Source organism: Tamandua tetradactyla, chromosome 16, assembly GCF_023851605.1.
Source record: "Tamandua tetradactyla isolate mTamTet1 chromosome 16, mTamTet1.pri, whole genome shotgun sequence".
In the NCBI taxonomy this organism is placed as follows: Eukaryota; Metazoa; Chordata; class Mammalia; order Pilosa; family Myrmecophagidae; genus Tamandua; species Tamandua tetradactyla.
The window spans coordinates 20,255,071-20,276,587 of NC_135342.1; the positions used below are offsets into that span (position 1 = coordinate 20,255,071).

General features: G+C 36.5%; 1 protein-coding gene across 11 annotated transcripts in view; it reads right to left on the reverse strand.

Annotated features, from left to right (window-relative positions):
* Positions 1–21,517, reverse strand: part of LOC143659047 (uncharacterized) — a 42,151-nt gene that overhangs the window by 14,322 nt on the left and 6,312 nt on the right. For 2 of the 11 annotated variants that reach the window (XM_077131559.1, XM_077131558.1), the window contains exons 1-2: positions 1,162–2,222; positions 2–49 (exon numbers count right to left, since the gene is read on the reverse strand). In XM_077131559.1, coding sequence (XP_076987674.1) covers positions 2–49; positions 1,162–1,201 — 88 coding nt within the window. In that variant the 5' untranslated portion in view covers positions 1,202–2,222. Of the gene's footprint in view, position 1; positions 50–1,161; positions 2,223–6,588; positions 6,639–7,803; positions 7,873–9,599; positions 10,322–21,517 lie in introns of those variants that run through there. The other 9 variants (XM_077131560.1, XM_077131561.1, XM_077131556.1 and 6 more) reach the window with 9 other exon arrangements.

Below are 21,517 nucleotides of genomic sequence, written 5' to 3' on the forward strand. Positions count from 1 at the left end.
CCTTGAATGTGGTCATTTTTTCTTCCTCTTTCTGGAGAAGAGCAGAGTACTAGGAAGGTAGAAATGGAAAAGGAGAAAAGTCAATGGAAACAAATCAAGTATGACTTTAACCCATGTGGCCACTCCTTGGGAATTAGCAAAGGTGCCCTTTCCTCTTGGTGCCTGCAGCTATAATCAGCTTGACTGGGCAGTACAGGGAATAAATATCAGATATGCCTTATCCCTTTCACTAGTAACTCTGTTAACACCCTGCCTAACCACACATAGTGCCCTGTGTCCCATACCCCATCATCAGTATGCCTTGTAGCTTCCAAGGTAGGAATTCTTATTCTAGGTATAGTGTAAAGTGAGATAATAATTTAATAAAGGGTAGGCTCTGGAGTCAGTACGTGTGAATTAAAATATTGACATAGATACTAACTAGCTATGATGAACAAACTGTGTCTTAATCCCATGTCAGTAAAACAGGGAAAATAACAGGACCAACTTCATGGGATTATTGCAAGGCGAGAAGCATTTAGAACACTAACAGCATTTCTTATTTCTCTGCAACTGCAGTAGAGCAGATGCTATTCTGCAGTTTGAAATTATCCTTACAATTGTGATTTCTACCAACAAAATACTGTAAGATACTTAGTGTTCAAAGGCTGTTGCTCTGTTGTTTGAAAGTCTCTTATAACTACTAAAAAATCTTTGGTTGTCTTCTATAATAACTTTTTCCAGGTTTATAAGTTTTTGTACAAATTGAATATCACATGATGAGTTGACATCAGCTTCTCCAAACATGAGAACTTTAGATTGTTTTCACAGATGGAATGTTTTTAGACCTTAACTTGAATTATAGGATAATCAAAGCAACGCTATCGCCATCATAAAACACAGTCCTATATAGTTTGGTATGCCTGATCCTGCATGAAATAGAGAAACAGGTCTCTTTGCTTTGGTGAGAAGGTGAGTTTACTGAAGCTGCATCAACAAGGAACTAGAAGAAAAAAATCTTTCCAAGACCAGTTCAAAGTGATAAAGGGATTTGGGCTTCTATAGTCCAAAGAGACAAAGGAATTGTAAAGGTCCAGAAGAAGGCAGGAAAAAAGAAAAAAAAAAAACCTAACTAAAAGTTACAGGATTCATTAAAATTGAGTTAACGGTCACTTTCTTCACCTTGTTTGGTCAGGAGGCCTTTTCTCTCTTGGTTGATCATTCATACTTTTGATCTTGTCCTTCAAAGGGGATAAGGTGCAGATATCCCATCTAGTGCTCTAAACTGCCTTTGGGTGATATCTTATTCCTACAAGAAGAGATCTCATTAATATAACCAGGAACAGAGTGTAGCTTTTGAGATTAGTTCACAGCAAACTATGCGAGTAAGGGCTTTCAGGCTTGAAGTGAATCAAAGATGCTTGAGTGAACTGATTATAATAAGCATTTCTAGCTACTAAAAATTATATTCAGTACTTTCCAGCTAAATATATCGAGCATTTTTCTAATTATCAAAAAAAACCTTTTCTGTACTGAATACTAGAAGCTATTTGCTTTTACTAGGACACAAAACAGACATTTGCACATCTATGTTTTTAGCAGTATTATTTACAACTGCCAAGAGATGGAAACAGACCAAATATCTATCAACAGATACATAGCTAAAAAAAACTCTGGTATATACATAAAATGGAATATTACACAGCTGTAAGACAGAATAAAGTCAGGAAGCATGTAATGGTGTGGATGAACCTTGAGGACATTATGCTGAGTGAAATTAGCCAGAAACAAAAGAGCAAATACTGCATGGTCTTACTAACAGGAACTAACTAACATTAAAGAGCAAACTTGGAGAACTGAAGTTAAGAACACAGGTTATCAGGTGACAGAACTAGGATAGAGATTGGGCAATTGATGCTAAAGGAATACAGATTGTGTAACAGGACTGACTGTAAAAATTCAGAAATGGATAGCACAATATTATCTGATTGTAGTACAAAAATATAAGTAACAATAATGTAAGTACTGAATAAAGCTGAATGTGAGTATAATACAGGAAGAAAGGGCTGGGGTAACGTATGAAACCAGAAGAAAAGATAGAGGATAAAGACTGAGATGGTGTAACTTAGGAACGCCTAGAGTGGACAATGATGGTGATTAAATCGCAAATATAAAAACATTTTTGCATGAGGGAGAACATATGAATGACAATATTACAGGGTGTTGAAATTAGTTAGTATATGGGAAAATGCAAGCTATGGCCTGTAGTCAACAGTAACACTGTAATAAGCTTCCACTGAATGTAACAAAGGCATTGTGCCAAAACTAAATGTCAGCAGGTGGGGACAAGGGGGAGGGGCATGGCTTCTTTGTGGAAGAAAAGGAAATGTCTTCAGATAGATTTGGGGGGCACAGGCATGTCTAAACACTTAGGTTGGATTGAATAATGTGTGAATAAAACTTAAAAAATGAACAGAAGGAAATAAGTGGTAGAGAAAATGTGCAGCAAGAGATGTACTTCACTGTTGGTAGGGAAACTGAGAGGTGCAGCCTTTTGGAGGGCAGTGTGGTGGTTCCACAGGAGGCCAGGGATGGGGTTGCCATATGATCCTGAATTCCTGTTGCTCTGTATATACTTGGAGGAACTGAGTGTGGGGACACAAATGAACATTTGCACACTGGTGTCTCTGGTAGCAGTGCTTGTGATCCACAATGAGTGGAGGTGGCCTAAGGGTACAATGACTGAGGAATGGAAGGGGGAACTATGGTGTATACATACCATGAACTACTGAGTGGCCACAAGAAGGAATGAAGTTGTAAGGCGTGCCAACTAGGTGAATGAACCTTAAAGACTGTGTTGTTGAATGAAATGTCAGAAACAAAAAGAGTATATTATCATACCTCACTCATAGGGATTAACTATAATATAAAAACTTGGTGAACTGAAGTTGAGAGCATGGGTTATCAGGTTGAAGGCTATTGTGAAGGGTCCTAGACTGTAAGCTCTTACAGCATATACACTGCCATATATTCAGGAGTTTTAATGTTATTACTAAATTCAGAGATACTTAACTGTTTAGTTATAACCTGGCTGCTCCCAGAAACTTCGGGTATTTATGTGACACGTGAGATTCAGAATCAGAGCTCTGAAGCTATGAAGGTCAGCAGTACTCCAGACAGGAATTGTATAAAAAGTTGAAAAAAGGATCTGACTTTGAGTAGAGAAATCAAGGAAGATAATCTGAATAGGACTAAGGTAAATCAGAATACAGGGTAAAGGATTATACCGCCCATATTTTAAAACTTCAACTTCTGTGTGAAACTAAAGTGAGAGATGTTTATTTGGTGCAAAATTTATATTTTGGGTAGTGCATTTTCCAATTTAACTTGTATGGTCAGTTTAGTTGAACACCATAAGCACATAGAATCTTGCATAGGGTGTGAGACTTTGCTGGTTTGCTCAGGATAGTATGATGCCCCAATATATTCCAGAATAATTTCAGCAGTGAATAAAGAAGTACTTGCAAGGTCCCCTTGGGATGATAGAGAGAAAGGAGGAACTATTCAACTGCCCATTTCGAGAATTTTTGATATTCTCACAAGCAGTGGAGAAAACCAAATCAATAGGCTGAGCCCTTGATCTTGGGGTTCACCCCTATGAAACATATTCCTGCAAAGGATAGGCTAAGCCTACTTATAATTAGGCCTAAGCATCACCCCCAGAGAACCTCTCCTGGTGCTCAGATGTGGTCCCTTTCTCTAAGCCATTGCAGCAAGTGAACTCACTGCCCTCCTCCACTATGTGGGACATGACTACCAACAGTGTAAATCTCCCTGGCAATACGGGACAGAAATCCCAGGATAAGCCAGGACCCAGCATCAAGTGGCTGAGAAAGCCTTCTTGACCAAAAGCGGGAGAGAAAAGAGACAAAATAAAGCTTCAGTGGCTGAGAGATTTCAAACAGAGTTGACAGGTCATCCTAGGGGTCATTCTTACACATTATATAGATATCCCTTTTTAGTTTATGGTGTATTGGAGTGGCTAGAGGGAAGTACCTGAAACTTTTGAGCTGTGTTCCAGTAGCCTTGATTCTTAAAGACAACTGTATGACAATATTGCTTTTACAATGTAACTGTATGATTGTGAAAATCTTCTGTCTGATGCTCCCTTTATTGAGAGTAACTTTGCCCTTTTACCACTGAATTGTGAATAGTTAAAAGTTCTGTGTTCAGGTGCTTTGGGCAGCGTGTTTACCAACAAAAAGTGTTCTGTGACTATAGCATACCTCCATACAAAGTCAATTATTTGGGTTATTTGGGCATTTATTAACTATGCTAGAGAAAACTCAAAATGAGAAGAGCAAGTTGTCACTATAAGCCCTGTATGTGTTTGACTAAAAGCCCTTGTGGGGAGGGGGAGTAAGCAAATGGGTGAGAAGAGAAAGATCCTCCTACAGTAGAATGCAAACTAACAAAAGTAGAATGCAAGATAGAAAATTATCAATGGATGCTAAAAACTAGTGAAAGATTTATGAGGAATAGACATCTACATAGTCTGAAAGTATTTCCACACAAAATACTAATAATTACAAATGGAAAAATAGTAAATATATGGTGGCATATCTGGCAGATATTACCTTAACCAGAAGAACAAAGTTGAGAACATCAATATTGCAACAAACCAATATCATTAGCCTCAAAGGATGAAAAGTGAAGGAGGCCTCATTACTTCTGTGATATCCCTGCTGATAATACATAATCTGAATCTAATCATGGACAAACATCAGAACCCCAAAAAGTGAGCCATTCTGCAGAATAACTTGCTTTGAAAAATGTCAAGAGCAAAAGAGAAAAATAAAGGTTGAGGAGTTGGTCTTGATTAAACATGAAAAAAAAGAAATGTAAAAACTAAGTGCCATGCATATAAATGAACTGCAGGAAAAATAGCTCTAAGATTTTATTGGGAAAAAATGAACAAATTTAAATATTACTGTGGATTAAACCAACAGTATGTTATCCACATAATTACTTTCATTTTAATCATAGCACTGTGATTATATAAAAGAATGTTCTTGTTCTTAGGAAACATACACTTAAATATTTAAGGACAAAGAGGCACCATGTCTCTGGCTTATTCTCAAATCATTTAGAAAAAAATTTATATAGGGGTGTAAGCATAGTTCAGTGGTAGAATTCTTACCTGCCATGCAGGAGGCCTGGGTTTGATTCTTGTCCATGCACTTCCCAAAAATCAAACAAAAAATCAAGAAAATGGTGCCATAATAAGAGGATACTAACATGGAAAAATAATGAAATGTGACCCTGCTACACGACATACCAAAAAAAAAAAATACAAACATAAAGCTGTAAAGAACCCCCTCACCATGATCCAGCTTGATAGCTAATAGCGACAGCAGATAGAACTTGGTGTTCTCAACTGATCAAGAAGAATGAGACAGGGTCACTCAGTGATCATGGTAAATAAGAAAAAACAAGCCCAGGCCAGAATCATGTAACAGATAAACAATCTACAATGACAAAACGACCAAATGACTGACTCTCTCAGCAAACACGAGACTATGCTTCCTTACCAACAACTTCAGACTCACTTTGATTCTCCCACCTTCTAGATCAATATTATTTCTACATCCAGTCATGAATTGCACCTGCTTCTTGACAGCATTTAGATCAGTATTATTTCTGCATCCAGTCATGAATTGCACCTGCTTCTTGACAGAACTGAACCCTGAACAAACCATTGCTACCTAAAACTTTTCCCAACTAAGCTAACACTAGTCAAAACCCAATAACCAGCCCCCTCCTAACTGCCTCTTACTGAAATATCCCATTATTCCCTGCACTGAACGGGCTTCCTTGCTGCAGCAAGCTAAAAAACACAAAAACATCTTAGATTACATTTATCTTCCTGGTGGTATTTGACTGATAGTCATCCACAGAGCAAATACGCAAAACGTAAACAGTGGGTCCTGGTAAGGAGAATATGAGAATTTCTTACTCTATGTTACAACTTTTCTGTAAATTTAAAGTTATAACGAAAAGTTAACAAATCAAGAAACAGTCATGGTAACAGCAAAAGCAATAACAATAATGATGATAATAACGATACCAATGACATCTAACGCTATCTGCAGCGACTATGCAATCTTCCCACCTCAGGTAGCAGTCCTTCAATGCAAAAAGAGGGCAATGAATCTACTCCATAAAGCCTGGGAGAAATATTTCTTCACAACTTAAAATTCCCTCCACTTTGCCTCTATACTTGCCAGCTGCCTTCTGCTTATGTCAAGAATGTGCAAGAAGACCTGACAGTTCATGATATTTACAGGGAAAAAATTCAATGGATGAGGTAGGTCCGGCATGTCTGATTCAGTTTTATTTGTGATACCCAGCTGGATTAGTTTCTAGGCCTGAGTTTCCAGGAAAGAACCTTTCCTGGGCTTCTCAAACTTTAACATGCACAGAAAGCACCCCTAGATCTTATTAAATTACAGATTCCGAGGTCCTATTTTTAGAAATCCTAAATCAAGAAGTCTTGGGGGGTTTGAGGATGAGCATTTCTACCCAGGTTGAAGCCATTGGTTTGTATACCATAGTTTGAATAGCAGTGCAGCATCTTCCTGTCCAAAGGTAAACAGCCACTAAACGGAAATATACACAAAGGTTAACTAAACAAAAATGCATCAGAATATTAGCAATTGTTATCTTTACATCCTAAGATTAAGGATAATTTAACAATTTTCTTTTTATTTTATGTTTTCTGAATTTCCACAATGGTTTTATGTTGCTTCTATAATATGATTACTTGAAGTAAAATGAATTAATTGAGAATACATTTATATTTAAAAAAATCCCTCACAGAATAGATTTAACACACTAACCTTGCTTTTAAGTTCCCCACAACCAAGTTCCATCCTACTTTGCTACCTGATTCCAGTCAGATCCCTTTGGCTCAAGGGGAATATACCAAAGAGATTATGAATGTTATGATCTGGACTCAGACAGCCTAGGTTCTAACTCCTTCTCCACCTCTTATTAGCTGGGTGACCATGGGCAACTAACTTATCCTTCTTGTGTCTCACACTCCTCAAATGTAAAATTACAGTGTAAAAGAACAGTACTTAACCATTTTAAAAGTCATTGTCTGCTGGAACTGTGTGATTTATATAAGGCCTTTAGAATGGAACTTAGCAACCAAAGAATAATTATCATTACCCACGGCCAAGAACATCTCCCACGTGTTCTCCAAATCATGTGAACATCTTTACAGAAGAATGCTAAGTCCTATTCACGTGGGACCTGCTACCTGTGGACCCCTCCTATGTATAGTGTTTTTAGAGAAATCAGGGCTGGGAAGGAAAGAAGGCTGTGAAATCCAAGATTCTGTCTCCACCCTTAATAAATCAGTAATATCCTTCCATAACAGGCAACTCCCTCATTCACAAAACAGAGGTCAGACTGATGTGTATAGCTGCATTATTCATGATGGAGGTGAGCAAAGAGTCCATAGGCTGAGAAGCGGAAGGGAAAGCTGTGGTATGCATATACAATGGAAAATTATGCGGCTACAGAAAAGAATCAAGTTGTGAGGCATGTATCAGAGCTGAGTGAACCTTGAGGACATTATGTTGAGCAAATTAAGCCAGAAACAAAAGGACAAATATTGTATGCTTTCATTTAGAAAACGTTTATTAAAAAACTAGGGCCTGGATTATAAATTCTTACAGTAGTCACATTATTTCCTGAATTTTAAGATGCTGTGTTCTTTGAGTATATAACTTGGTATATACCTAGGGCTATAGGTACCTGTATGACACCTAAGGCTCAGAGTTAGAGTTCTACAACTCTGCAAATCAGCATTACTCCATACAGCAACTGTTAAAGAAAATGAAAAAGAGATCAAACTCCAATTAGAGATATGAATAAAGCTGATCTATTTGGAATTAAGGCAAATCAGGATACAGGGTAAAGGATGATGTTGTCTGTATGTTAAAGCTTCAATTTCTATGTGAGACCAAAGGAAGACATGTTAATTCTCTCCAAAATTTAAATTTTCTGTAGCACACAATCTAGCTTAACCTATCTGGCCAGTTTATTTAAACAATCTAAATCCATGGAGTCTAGAATAGAGAATGAGATCTGTTGATTCTGCATAGCTTAAATAATGCCATGGTACATTCCACAGTATTTTGAGCAGATAATTTAAAAGTATTTGCAAAGCCCCTTGAGGGACTGGAGAAAAAATACAGAACTATTAAACTTCCCCAAATGGAAAATTTCTGAGGTTCTCTCAAGCACTGGGGACTCCCAATTTAATAAGCCAAGCCCTCAATCTTGAGGCTTGCTCTTATGAAACTTATTTCTAAAGGTAAGGTAAGCCTATTTATAAATACACCAAAAGTCACCCCCAAAGAACCTTTTTGCTGCTCATACGTGGCCTCCGTCTAAATGCAACTCTGCAAATAAACTCACTACCCTCCTCCCTACATGCGACATGACTTTAAGGATAAAAGTTTTCCTGGCAACATGGGAAATTACCTCCAGGGATAAGCTGGGCCCTGGCATCCTGGGATCATGAATGCCTGCTCAATCAAAAGGGGAAAAATAATTGTTACAAAATTAGGTTTCAGTGGCTAATAGATTTCAGAGTCCAGAGGTCATTCTGGAGATTACTTTAATGCAAGCTGCAGCCAAAAATTACAAATTGCCACAGTATGCCAAGCCACAACCAAAAGTTTTCTTGAAAACCTTAAAGAAACCTAGGGCTCTAAGACTCTATAAAAGTTTTTACTTACTAAATTTATTTTTCAGAAACTTAAAACCTCCAGATTGTTCCTATACCAGGTAAGTTCTGAAACTCAGAGGTATGGGTTTCTCCCAGAACATCAACCAGTACATTCCCCTACCCCATATATTAACAGCTCTTTTCAAGAAGAAAATATCCCTGAAGATTGAGAAAATAATCAAGAGGGATGAGTTGTAACAGAGAAGTTAGGATTAAATAAAGGATTAGGACTACCGAATCATTTCTTTTTAGTTTCTAGTGTATCAGAGCAACCAAAAGGAAATACCTGAAACTGTGAAACTGTAACCCATACTATACTTGGAAATTTGCTCTATAACTACTTATTAAACTGAACTTTGAAATTAATCACGTTTTGGTATATATTTCACAATAAAAAATGTTAAAAAAAAAAAAAAAAAAGATCAGAAGGGGTCCAGAACAATCTTGCTTCCTGGGATCACAGCGGTTCACTGCCAAACAGGGGCTTCTAGGAGTGTTATAATTATTAATAACAATAATTCATGTGCTTGGCAGTTTTAAACTTTTAATCACTATCTCGTTTTTCTCAAAACACCTAATTAGTATTCCTTTTTTATAGAACACAGCAAACAAAGGCAAAGAGATGTTAAGTAAGTCGTCCACTGTTAAACGTGTGACGTGGAAGGGGTAGCATACAGGTGGCGGAAGTGGGTAGGAAAGCGGGGACACTGTTCGAGACTTCCGAACCCAGCTAAGCATGCCCAGTGTTCACCCCAATAAGGAAACACCCCAAACGCGAAGAAGCTCCACCCAGACGAACGCAACCCGCCGCCCTCACCCCTCAAACCTCCGTGGTCAGCTGCTCCTGTATCGCTCCAAACGAAAGGCCATGGGCTATGGCTCGAAAGCGTCGCGCGGAATGACCTCAGTCACCATAACCAGCAAAAATATGGCTACTACCTTGTCCTCGTCGGGGCGGAAGTGCGTGCGACTATTCGAAGTTCCTGGACTACACTTCCCAGAATGCCGCAGCCCCGCCCTCCTTGAGCTGAAGAGCTTGAGGAGCTCTTGGACTTGTACTCAGAATGTGTGCCAGGAAAACGTGTGGAGCTGCTCATTCATATAGCGGAAGTATGTGAGACTACATGGAGTGCGTGCTACGTAGTGCCAGTTGGGCAAACACTCCCACAGTACCGCTGTCTTGGACTACTCTTCTTGGGATATCCAAGAGGAAAATAGAAAAGCCGCACCCCCCGAGATTTCCAGTTATCAGAGCTCCTGGTTTTACTTCTCGGAATGCTCGAGGAGGTCTCCGGACTAAGGCCGTGCCGATCTAATGCAAATGTGTCAACAGCGTTAGGACACTTCAGTCCCTGATAGTGCATAAAGGTGAACCGCGGGGTTGTTAGTATCTTCTGGCCGTTTGCAGAAACAAATGAAAACCCTCTAGAGAAAGGTATCATCATCCTAGACCTCAAATTATTTCCATAACTAAAAAAATTATATTAATATTGGACAAGGTGGACTTTAAGGGAAAACGCATTCCGAGACATAACACACACACAATAATCAGCGTTCGAAGTTACCATAAACTAGTAATTTGACCTCATATTTTATAAAACAAAAATGAACAGAAACAGAGTAAGACAAACGCATAATTAGACTGGGAGATTTTAACACGTAGAGGGAAATATTGAGCCTTAAATGCCTATATTAAAATACAGCGGAAGCTGAAAAATGGAGTAGGAAACATCCATTTAAGGAAACTAATGAACAACAGAAAGTAAATGGAAAAAAAATAATTAAGAGTAGATTAATGAAGTACAAAACAAAATACAGTGGTTTTCCCGCTCCCCCCCCAAGCAAGGCCAAAGATGACCTTGTCAAAAAAAAAACAACAAAATTGATGAAGCTGTGCTGAGAATAACAAAGAAAAGGGGTAGATATGAAAAACTGAATGGATATAAAACAATGTTGAAATGATGGGAACTTTATTTTTGAAACTGGGAATGAACAGAAAATATTGATTATAAACTCTTCTAATAAAATTGTACTGGACTTTGCATCCAGCAAACTTGCCAAACTCACCTAGTAATTTCAATAATTTATCTGCAAGTTCTATGTATTTTCTGTATAATTAATTGTGTCACTTATAAATATTGATGATTTTATTTATTCCTTTCCAATTCATATACCTATTTGTTTTTCTTTCTTTTTTAAACTGGTTAGGATCACTTTATTTCCTGTAATACATTCTCAATTTTTATTTTTGTCTGGGACATTTTAAAACAAACACCAGATATTCAGTATGCATTTCTTACTGATAGGGAAACTTTTTTTAAACCTGCAATTATCCATCTAAGAAACGTAAAAATATTTTTTGCATAAAAACTTATACCCAAGTCCTAATAAAATTTCCCCAATTGTCCTAAAGATATTTAGAATAAAACTTTTGAATCCAGATCCAGAACAGACAAGAACATTTGATTCATAGGTTATGACTATTAAATATCTTTAGTTCTATAAAAGTGCTCTCTTCCCTCCTTTTCTTTTTGTCATTGAATTAATGGAAAATCGCCATTTTTCTGCAATGTCTAAAAACTAAAAGTAAATGGAACAATAATTAATAGGATTTTTTGTGTCTTTTTAATGTTTTTGTATTCCAAACTCTGGAAAACATCTTCCAATAACTCTTCCCACATAATTAGATAGAGATCCTTAATAAAATATGGCAACATAATTTAAAACATTTATTCACTTTTCTTTTCCTTGTGGCATCCTCTACTCCCTCAAATATCCCTAATTTATTTGATTTTTTTCTGAGACTGTGTATTCTTGTGAAAAATGCATGTGATTTTTTTGTACGTTTTAATTAATATAAATGATATTGTGTCATAAAATTCATTCTGGTTTTTATTTTCCTTGTGCAACAGTATTTTAAGAGTAATACATCATACTAATTGATTTCATAGAACTCAATTTTCTGAACCCACATTTCACTTATATACTTTCCGTTGGCTGCCAAAAACAATAAAATGAAAATCTTCATACATGTTATTAGATTTGTGTGAAAATTTCTTTGAAATTCAAGCACGTGTGAAATTGTTTCATAAATTGTCAGCCAGATTGCCCTCCAGAATGGCTACACCACTCCACATTCCTAAGAGAAATTAAGTTTAATTAGGCATTAGGTATTAGGTTTTCTTGTGTAATCTCCCCCTCACCACCCATCATTTGAATGAGTCATCATTCCAAGAGTTGCTGTCATTAAATGTATAATACTATCTTATTAATTTAATCAAATTTCTGTGAATTCTATGTTTAATCATTTTTTCAAATGCTCAATAATCGTGGATGCAAATGTCTATTTATGCCTTTCTCCTTTTTTCTGTTGTAGGTGCTAAGTCTTTCTTCTTCATTTGCATTATATATCCTGATTAATATTTAATATTTTTATCTGTCCATTTTAGATACTGCAAATATCCTTTCCCAAACTGACGTGTCTTCAAAATTTGTCTATTATTTCCCTCATTGAATGCAAATTCTTAATTATGAGGTAATGAAATTAATAAGCTATTTCTCAATTTCTGTGCTTTTGAAACTCTTGAGTAAAAAATATTTTACATTCCCAGCAGCAGCACATGAGAGTTTCTCTACCTCCTCTTCAACCCTTGCTATTGTCTTTTTGTTTGATGATAGCTATTCTCCTGTGTGTGAAGTGGTATCAAATTATGATTTTCATGTGCATTTCCCTAATAACTGATGTGCAGCAGCTTTTTGTGTGTTTATTGGCCATTTGTATATCTTCTTTGGAGAAATGTCTATTCCAGTCCTTTGGCCACTTTTTCATTGGGAGGTTTGTCTTTTTGCTGCTGAGTTGTAGAAATCATTTATATATTCTGGGTATTAAATCCTTACCAGATACATGATTTGCAAGTATTTTCTCCCAAAATGTGAACTGGATTTCCACTTTCTGGATACTGTCTTCTGATGCACTCAAGTTCTTTATTTAGATGCAGCAAACAAACAAAACTTATGCTTTTCCTCTAGAAGTGATAGAGCTTTAAGTTTTTTATTTAGGTCCTTGATCCATTTTGAGTTAATTTTGGCTGTGTGTGTGTGTGGGGCAGGAGGTCCAAATTCACTCTCTTGCATGAGGAAATTCTGTTGTCCCAGTACCATTTGTTAAGGAAACTATTCTTTCCCCTATTTCATATTCTTGGCAACTTTCTAAAGAATCAATTGGCTGTAAGTATAAATAAATAAAAGCACAAAAAAATTTTAAAAATTGAAACAAAACTCTTCTAAAAGATATAAAATTATTTTTAAAAATTAAAAATAAAATTAATTAAAGATCAATTAGCTCTAGATGATTTTTTTTTGCCTAGATCATCAATTTTGTTCCTTTGCTATATGTCTGTTCTTATGCCAGTCTCACACAGTTTCAATTACTGTACATTTGTAGTAAATTTTGAAATTGCAAAGTGTTAGTCCTCCTACTTCATTCCTTTTCAAGACTGTTTGGCTATTCTGGATGTCATGAAATTCCAAATAGATTGGAATTGAGGATCAGCTTTTCCATGTGATTAAAAAAAATACTTTGGATTTTGAAAAACTTGTGTTGAATTTGTAGATTGCTTTGGGTGATATTGAGATCTTTTTTTTTTAGAGTCAGTGTTTTTTTTATCATTATATAGTTGGAGTATTCATCATCATGATCATTTTCAGAACATTTGCATTACTCCAGAAAAAGAAAGAAAAAGAAAAAACCCATTGTTCTAGTTTTCTAGCTGTCAGAATACAATATACCGGCGGGCCGCGGTGGCTCAGCGGGCAAAGTGCTTGCCTGCTATGCCGGAGGACCTCGGTTCGATTCCCGGCCCCAGCCCATGTAACAAAAACCGGAAAAACAAAATACAATAAAACAAGAAATGTTTAAAGATGTTTCCCTTTCTTCCTTCCTTCCTTCCTTCTATCCTTCCTTCCTTCTCTCTGTCTTTCCTTTAAAAAAAAAAAAAAAAAAAAAATACAATATACCAGAAACAGAATGGCTTTTTAAAAGGGGAATTTAATAAGTTGCTAGTTTACACTTCTAAGGCCGAGAAAATGTCCCAATTACAACAAGTCTATAGAAATGTCCAATTAAAGGCATCCAGGGAAAGATACATTGGTTCAAGAAGGCTGATGAAGTTCAGGGTTTCTCTCTCAAGTGAGAAGTCACATGGAGAACACAGTCAGGGTTTCTCTTTCATCTGGAAGGGCACATGGCAAACACGGTATCATCTGCTAGCATCTGCTCCTGGCTTCCTGTCTCATGAAGCTCCCCAGGAGGCATTTTCCTTCTTCATTTCCAAAGGTTGCTGGCTGGTGGTTCTCATGGCTATGTCATTCTGCTCTCTCAGAATCTCCAGCTTTCTCCAAAATGTTTCTTCTTTTATAGAACTTTAGAAACTAATCAAGACCCACCCAAATGGGTGGAGACATGCCTCAACCTAATCCAGTTTAACAACCACTCTTGATTACATCACATCTCCAGGGAGATGATGTAATCAGTTTCAAATACTGAATAGGGATTAGAAGAAAAAGCTGCCTTTACAAAATGGGATTAGCATTAAAACATGCTTTTCTAGGGCACATGTATCATTTCAAACCAGCACACCCATACATCCCACACCCTTTATCCCTCCCTCTCATTGACCACTAGTATTGCAATCTACCCATTTTTTTCACCCCTTATTATTTAATTATTTTTTGTCCTTATTTTTTTACTCATCTGTCCATACTCAGGATAAAGGGCACATCAGTGACAAAGTTTCACAATCACATGGTCACATTTTAAAAGCTATATAGTTATATAATCATCTTCATGATTCAAGGCTACTGGAATACAGTTCAACAGTTTCAGATACTTCCTTCTAGCCACTCCAATACACCATAAACTGAAAAGGTATATCTATATAATGCATGAGAATAACCTCCAGGATAACCTCTTGACTCTGTTTGAAATCTCTCAGCCACTGAAATTTTATTTTGTGCCATTTCTCTCTTCCCCTTTTTGGTTAAGAAGGCTTTCTTAATCCATGATGCCATGTCATGACTCATCCCCAGGGAATCATGTCCACATTGCCCGGGAGATTTATGTCCCTGAGACTCATATCCCACATGGGCAGAGGGCAGTGACTTCAATTGCTGAGTTGGCTTACAGAGAGAGGTCACATCTGAGCAACAAAAGAGGGTCTTCAAGGGTGACTCTTAGGCAAACTTATAAGCAGGCTTAGCTTCTCCTTTGCAGGAATAAGTTTCATAGAGGCAAGCTCCAAAACTGAGGCCTTGGCCTATTAAATTGGTTGTCCCAAATACTTGCCAGAACATCAGGAATTCCCCAGGTGGGGGTGTTTATTATTTTCTCTTTTCTCCCCAATCTCCTAAGGGGACTTCGAAAATATTTTATTCTCTGCCCAAATTACTCTGGGATGTATTGGGGCATCATACTAACCTGTACAAACCAACAAGATTTCACTCCCTATTCAAGATACCATGTAATTATGGTGTTCGAATAAACTGACCATAAAAAATTAGATGGTGTGCTACTAAAAACATACATTTTGGATCAAATAAACATCTCTTCCTTTGGTCTCACATAGGTGAAGTCTTAAAGTATAGACCATATCATCCTTTGTATTCGGATTTACCTCAGTTGTATCCAGATCAGCTTCATTCATATCTCTAGTTGAAGTCTAATCATTTTTTCAACTTTTAAAACTGTATTGGATAGTATTGAAATCTTAACAATATTAAGTCCAATCCATGAACACAAAATATCTTTCCATTTATTTAAGTCTTGTTGAAATTCCTTCAGCAATTTTATGTAGTATTTAGTGTCCAAATATTTCATCTCTGTGGTAAAATTTACTCCTAGGTATTTTGTTCACTTCAATGCTAATGTAAATGGAATTGGCTTATTTTCTTTTCAGATAGTTCAGTGCTTGTATTTAGAAGCAAAGTGGATTTTTCTGCTTTGATCTTGTACTCAGCTACTTTGCTGAATTTGTTTAATAGCTCTACTAACATTTTTGTGTATTCTTTCAGATTTTGTATATATGGGATCTTGTCATCCATCAACAGAGATTGTGTTACTTCTTTCTTTCCAATACAGATGCCCTCTATTTCTTTTTCTTGCTTAAATGCTCTGGCTAGAACATCCATTGCAATGATGAATAGCATCAGTGAAACTGGATATCCTTATCTTAAGGAAAAAGCACCCAATCTTTCACTATTGAGTATAATGTTAGCTTCAAGTTTTCTCTAAATGTCCTTTCTCAAGTTGAGGAAGTCCCCTTCTACTCCTAGTTTTCCAAGTGCTTTTTTATTTTTTACATTAGAAATGGAATTATATTTTGTCAAAGGCCTTTCCTGCATTAAGAGCGATGATCATGCAGGGTTTTTTTTTTTTTTTCATTCATTCAATTAATGTGGCATTTTTACATTGATTGAATTTTGTAATGTTGAACCACCCTTGTATGCCTGGGACAGATGTCACTTGATCATGGTGTATGCTCATTTTACTATGCTGTAAGGATTTGGTTTGCTAGTATTTGGGGGTGGGGGTGGGGAGAGTGTAATGGTCTGGGAATCAAACCTGGGTCTCTTGCATGGAAGGTGGCATTCTACCACTGAACCACCCGTGCACCTGTCAGTATTTTTTTTTAAAGAATCTTTGCATCTATATTTATAAGGGATATTGGTTAATAGTTTTCTCATCTTGTGATGTCTTTGGTCCTATTTCTTTGTATGCTTTTTGATGTTTCAGTAAATTTTGGATATTTCAATATTATAATATGGTAACTGTGGCAATCAGAGTCTTCTCCATCTCTGGGATTTGTTTTTCTTTTTCTTTGATTGATGAAAACTGTAGAGACTGTTGGTGATTATTCCAAACCATTTTTGCAAAGACTGTATTTCTTGTTGTATATGGTCACTGAAGTCTACTTCCTTAGATTGTCTCCAGCTAGTGTTTTGACAGGGATCTCCCTGAATGCCAGGGAGCAAACAAAACACCTTCCCCCCGTCTTTACAGATTGGTTCTGTAGTGGGGAATCCTTTTGACACTTAAACAAGCCTGCACAGAGCCTCGAGACTAGTCAAAGGTGAAAGCTTAAGGTCTTCTCAGGTCTTTTCTGAGCATGCATCTCATCTTGTGTATGAATGTGACTTTCTAAATTCCCCCAAACAGAAAAGGGCTTTTGAATGCTCTAATTTCTCATGGAAACTCTCCCCGGGTTTTCCTCCTAGGCTTTAGGCAGTCTACTTTATGTCTCAACTGTGATCTTTTGCTCCAAAAGATTATTTTCTGGCAATGCTTACCATTTTTAAGCTGTGAGTCTGAAATAGGTGAAACAGGAATGAGCCGAGCTGAGTGCCTTGCATCAGTCTTTCAGGTAATCACTAAACAGGTTAGAAGAGACAAGCACTATGATTGTGAATACATCTGTTCTGCTCCCTTCACAACTAGGCACCAGGGTTCCACCTTGGGAACACAACTGTCATTTTCAAGACAGCTGCCAACCTGTGGAGGGGGTGAGTCAAGGGCAAGTAAAAATACTGCACAACCCTCCAAACATTTTTAAGTTTCTTAACTTTTTCTTGATTCAGCCTTCACTTGGTTGCTGTCAACATTTGGCTGTATTCAAATTCTGACAAACTTGTTTTTGACAGTTTCCATACGTTTTGATGTTTCTGTTTGAGGATGCAATCTGAAAGCTGCCTACTTCAACATCTCGCTGACCATCACCTCCTAGAGTTCTTTTTGTCTTTAGCCTGACAACATATAGTCCAAATACTATAATCCACAGTTTGTTGAATTAGTTCTTCTTGTTCCCATCTTTTCAGTGTAGTGATGTGATTCATTTGAAATATAGTTGTTCATTTCTTTCTATTTTTGAGTGTTTTCCTATGGATTTATTTATTAAGCATGTGAAACATTAATATGGCTCTCAAAGTCAGAACCAAATATACATAATGATCACAGAAATGTATTGGGTTGCTTTGTAATACCTAAAGATGTCTTGAGGCAGTGAGGCTTGTTAGTTGGTCTGGCAGGATGTTTTAGTCATTTCAAATCCAGACTCTGCCACTTACTAGTTTTCTGACCTCAGGCAACCTACTTAACCCCTTGACACCTCCATTTTCAACTATGAAATAGGGAGAAAAACAGTATTACTTTAGAAGGATGAAAAATAATTGCACGTCAAACACAAAACCAAATGCTAGGTACATAACACCACTTGATAGAAATGTTTTTAACAATATTGATATTATATTTTGTTATCAAATTACAACAGAACTTATTCAGAAATTTTAAAGGATTTTAGTCAATAATTTCCATCCTTTTTCTACACAGAGCTCAAGTCTAATTTCTTGGGGGTCAAAGATTACTTTTAAATCACCCAAAATCTGTAAATTGTCTAATGTAAAATCTGTGGGTAAACCTTGTTCAGTAATTTTACATTTCATATTACTAATGATTTTTGAAATGTTCATTGTATTTTCTTATGACACTGACTGGCTTTATTATTTTTTTAGTTATTGTAAGATGTGGGGAGTGCTAAATTGAAGTATTGCATATGTATATACATAGAGGAAACTGGAATTAGGTTAAATCAGTTCTAACTTAATTGTCTTTAGGAAATTTTTCCCACCCAACATACATTTGGCAGTGTCTGAAGACATTTTGGATTATTACAACTAAAGGGTATCTACTGGGTCTAGGCCAAGGATGCTGAAAACATCCTACAATGCATAGGATAGACCCCAGAACAAAGAATTATCTAGGCCAAACTATCAAGCGTTTAGATCGAGAAACCTGGGCTTAGCTCATATACTCTTAATGGGGGTTATATCTCCACCAAGGGGACGAAAATTGGTTCTTGGAGGCAAAAATGTTTTTGTGTATAAAGCATTTTTGTACATAAACATACACACACACATACACACACACATATATATGCTATGTATAAACAGGTAAACAATACACCTGTGCTATTAAAATTTCATGGCATAGGTGATCAGAAAAACATCTTAAAAGGCTCTTTAGGGGGATGATAATGAAAAAAGGTTAAGGAACACTGACTTGGCTATTTATCCAAGAAAATAAAGACATATTTCACTAAAAAGCATTTATGCTTTTAAGCAGTTATAAATATTTATTTAACACCGAAAATAACTTTATGAACAACCTGATTAGATAATTAGGTATACTGAAGCATAGATATTGCAAATTGCCACGGTATGCCAAGCCCAAACCAATAGGTTTCTGAAAACCCTAAAGAAAATCCAGGGTTCTATCTAAGATTCGATAAAATTTGTACTTATTAAGTTTATTTTTCAGAAATGTAAAACCTCCAGATTGTTCCTGTGCCAGAAATTTAGAGGTACCAGTCTTTCCCAGAATATCAACCAGCTGCATATATGTTATATTTCACAATAAAAAAGTTTTTAAAAAGACTGCAAATTTCCCCAAATTTACAAGACATGAGTAAATACATCTGATATGCTAAGCCAATTCCAAATGGGATAAACTCAAATAGACCAATAGCATACTGTTATTATCAAACTGTTAAATGCCCAAGATAAATACATCATTCTAAAAGCTGCAAGAGAGAAGCAACATGCCAAGTACAAGGGAGCCCCAATAAGAGTAAGTGTAATTTCTTATCAGAAACCATGAAGGCAAGAAGGCAGAGGGAAGACAGATTTAAAGGACTGAAAGCAGAAAGTTTCCAACTAAGACTTCTGTGTCCAGGAAGCTATCTTTAAAAAATGAGGATGAATTAAGGTATTCCCACATAAACAAAATCTGAAGGATTTCATTACCACTAGACTGGCCCTAGAAGAAATGCTAAACAGAGTTCTGCAGGTTGAAAGGAAAGAAACCACACAACTGACTGAAGGTACACAAAGAAATAAAGACCTCTGGTAAAGATAATGGCATGGGTAAATGTAAATGCAAGTACTATTGTATTTTCAATTTGTAACTCCACTTTTTACTTCTTACAAGATCTAAGAAGCAAATAAAAAATGTAATGTTAAATCAATAGTTTTGGACTAAAAATATTTAGATATGTAATTTGTGACAAGAACTAAATAAAGGTGGGGGGATGGAGGGGTATAGGAACATGGTTTATGTATGCTACTGAAGTTAAGCTGATATCAAAAGCAAACAAGATTATTATAGAATTAGGATATTAAATTTAATCCCATGGTAACCACAAAGAAAATATCAAAGAATACCAACAAACAGAGAGACAGAAAATAGATTACAGATTACAAGGGGCAGACAGCAGGGGCAATGAGAAGTTAATGCAAAGTGATTACAGGGCTTCTGTTTGGGGTGATGGGAAAGTTACAGTATGGATGAGGTCTGGTGAGGGTATCTCAATATTGTTAATAGGATTAATCCCATTAATGAATGTGATGAGTGGGAGTGGTTGGGATAGAAAGATTTGTGTTTTATAATTTCAAAATTAAAAAAGAAAGATAAACTAAAGAAATAATGACTAATAAATAGAAAACATGATACTGGATGGAATCTAACAATGGAGGAGAAAAGGGTCAAAAGGACATCACTGGTACAAAAGAAAATATTGTAATATACTATGTAAGCTTCTGTGTTGTTACATTTCTTAAACTTGGTAACTACATATAAGGTTGATTACATAAGTGAATATCCTTGTTCATAAGAAACATACAGCCCTCAAATATTCAGAAAATAGATAGACGTAGTGTGCTGGCTTGAATCTGTTGTATTCCCTAGAAAGGTCAAATTATTTAATCCTCATTCAGTATTGCTAGGTGGAATCTTTTTAATTGTTTCCAAGGAGATGTGACCCACCCAATTGTGGGTGATAACTTTTGATTAGGTGGTTTCCATGGAGATGTGTCTCCACCCATTAAGGAGGGATTGCTTACTGGAGCCCTTTAAGAGGGAAGCATTTTGGAAAAAGCTTTAGAGCCAGCAGAACTGACAGAGCCCCAAGGAAGCCATTGAAGAAAAAGCTAGTAGATCTCGCCATGTGCCTTCTGAGCTGAGAAAGAAACCCAAAGAACATCATCAGCCATCTTGAACCAAGGTATCTTTCCCTGGATGCCTTAGATTGGACATTTGTATAGCCTTGTTTTAATTTGAAAATTTTCCCACCCTTGGAAATGTAAACTTGCAATTAAATAAATTCCCCTTTTTAAAAGCCATTCTGTTTCTGGCATATTGCATTTCATCAGCTTGCAAACTATAACAGATGGTTGGTTACACAAACAGATGACAGATGGACGGAATTATAGGCAAAGGTGGCAAAAATATTAAAATCGATGAATATGGGTGTCTGAGGGGGTGGGGATACATTGGAGTTCTCTGTATGGTTGTATGGGGGTTATACTGCTTTTGTAATTGTCCTTTACATTTGAAATTATTCCAAAATAAAAAGTTATAAGAAAATGTGTATAGAAGGGCAAGGGGCCCTAAATACACAAAAATATCTTGAAGGAAAACAGTTGGAGGACTCATACATCCCCAAATTAAAGCTTATTATAAAGCTACAGTAATAAAAATAGTATGGTACTGATACAAGGACAAACATATAGAACAACGGAAATGAAGTGTGAGTTCAGAAATAAGTCCTCATAACTATGGACAATTGATATTTGACAAGGATGCAAAGGCCACTCAGTGAGGAAAGAATGATCTTTTCAACAATGGTGTTG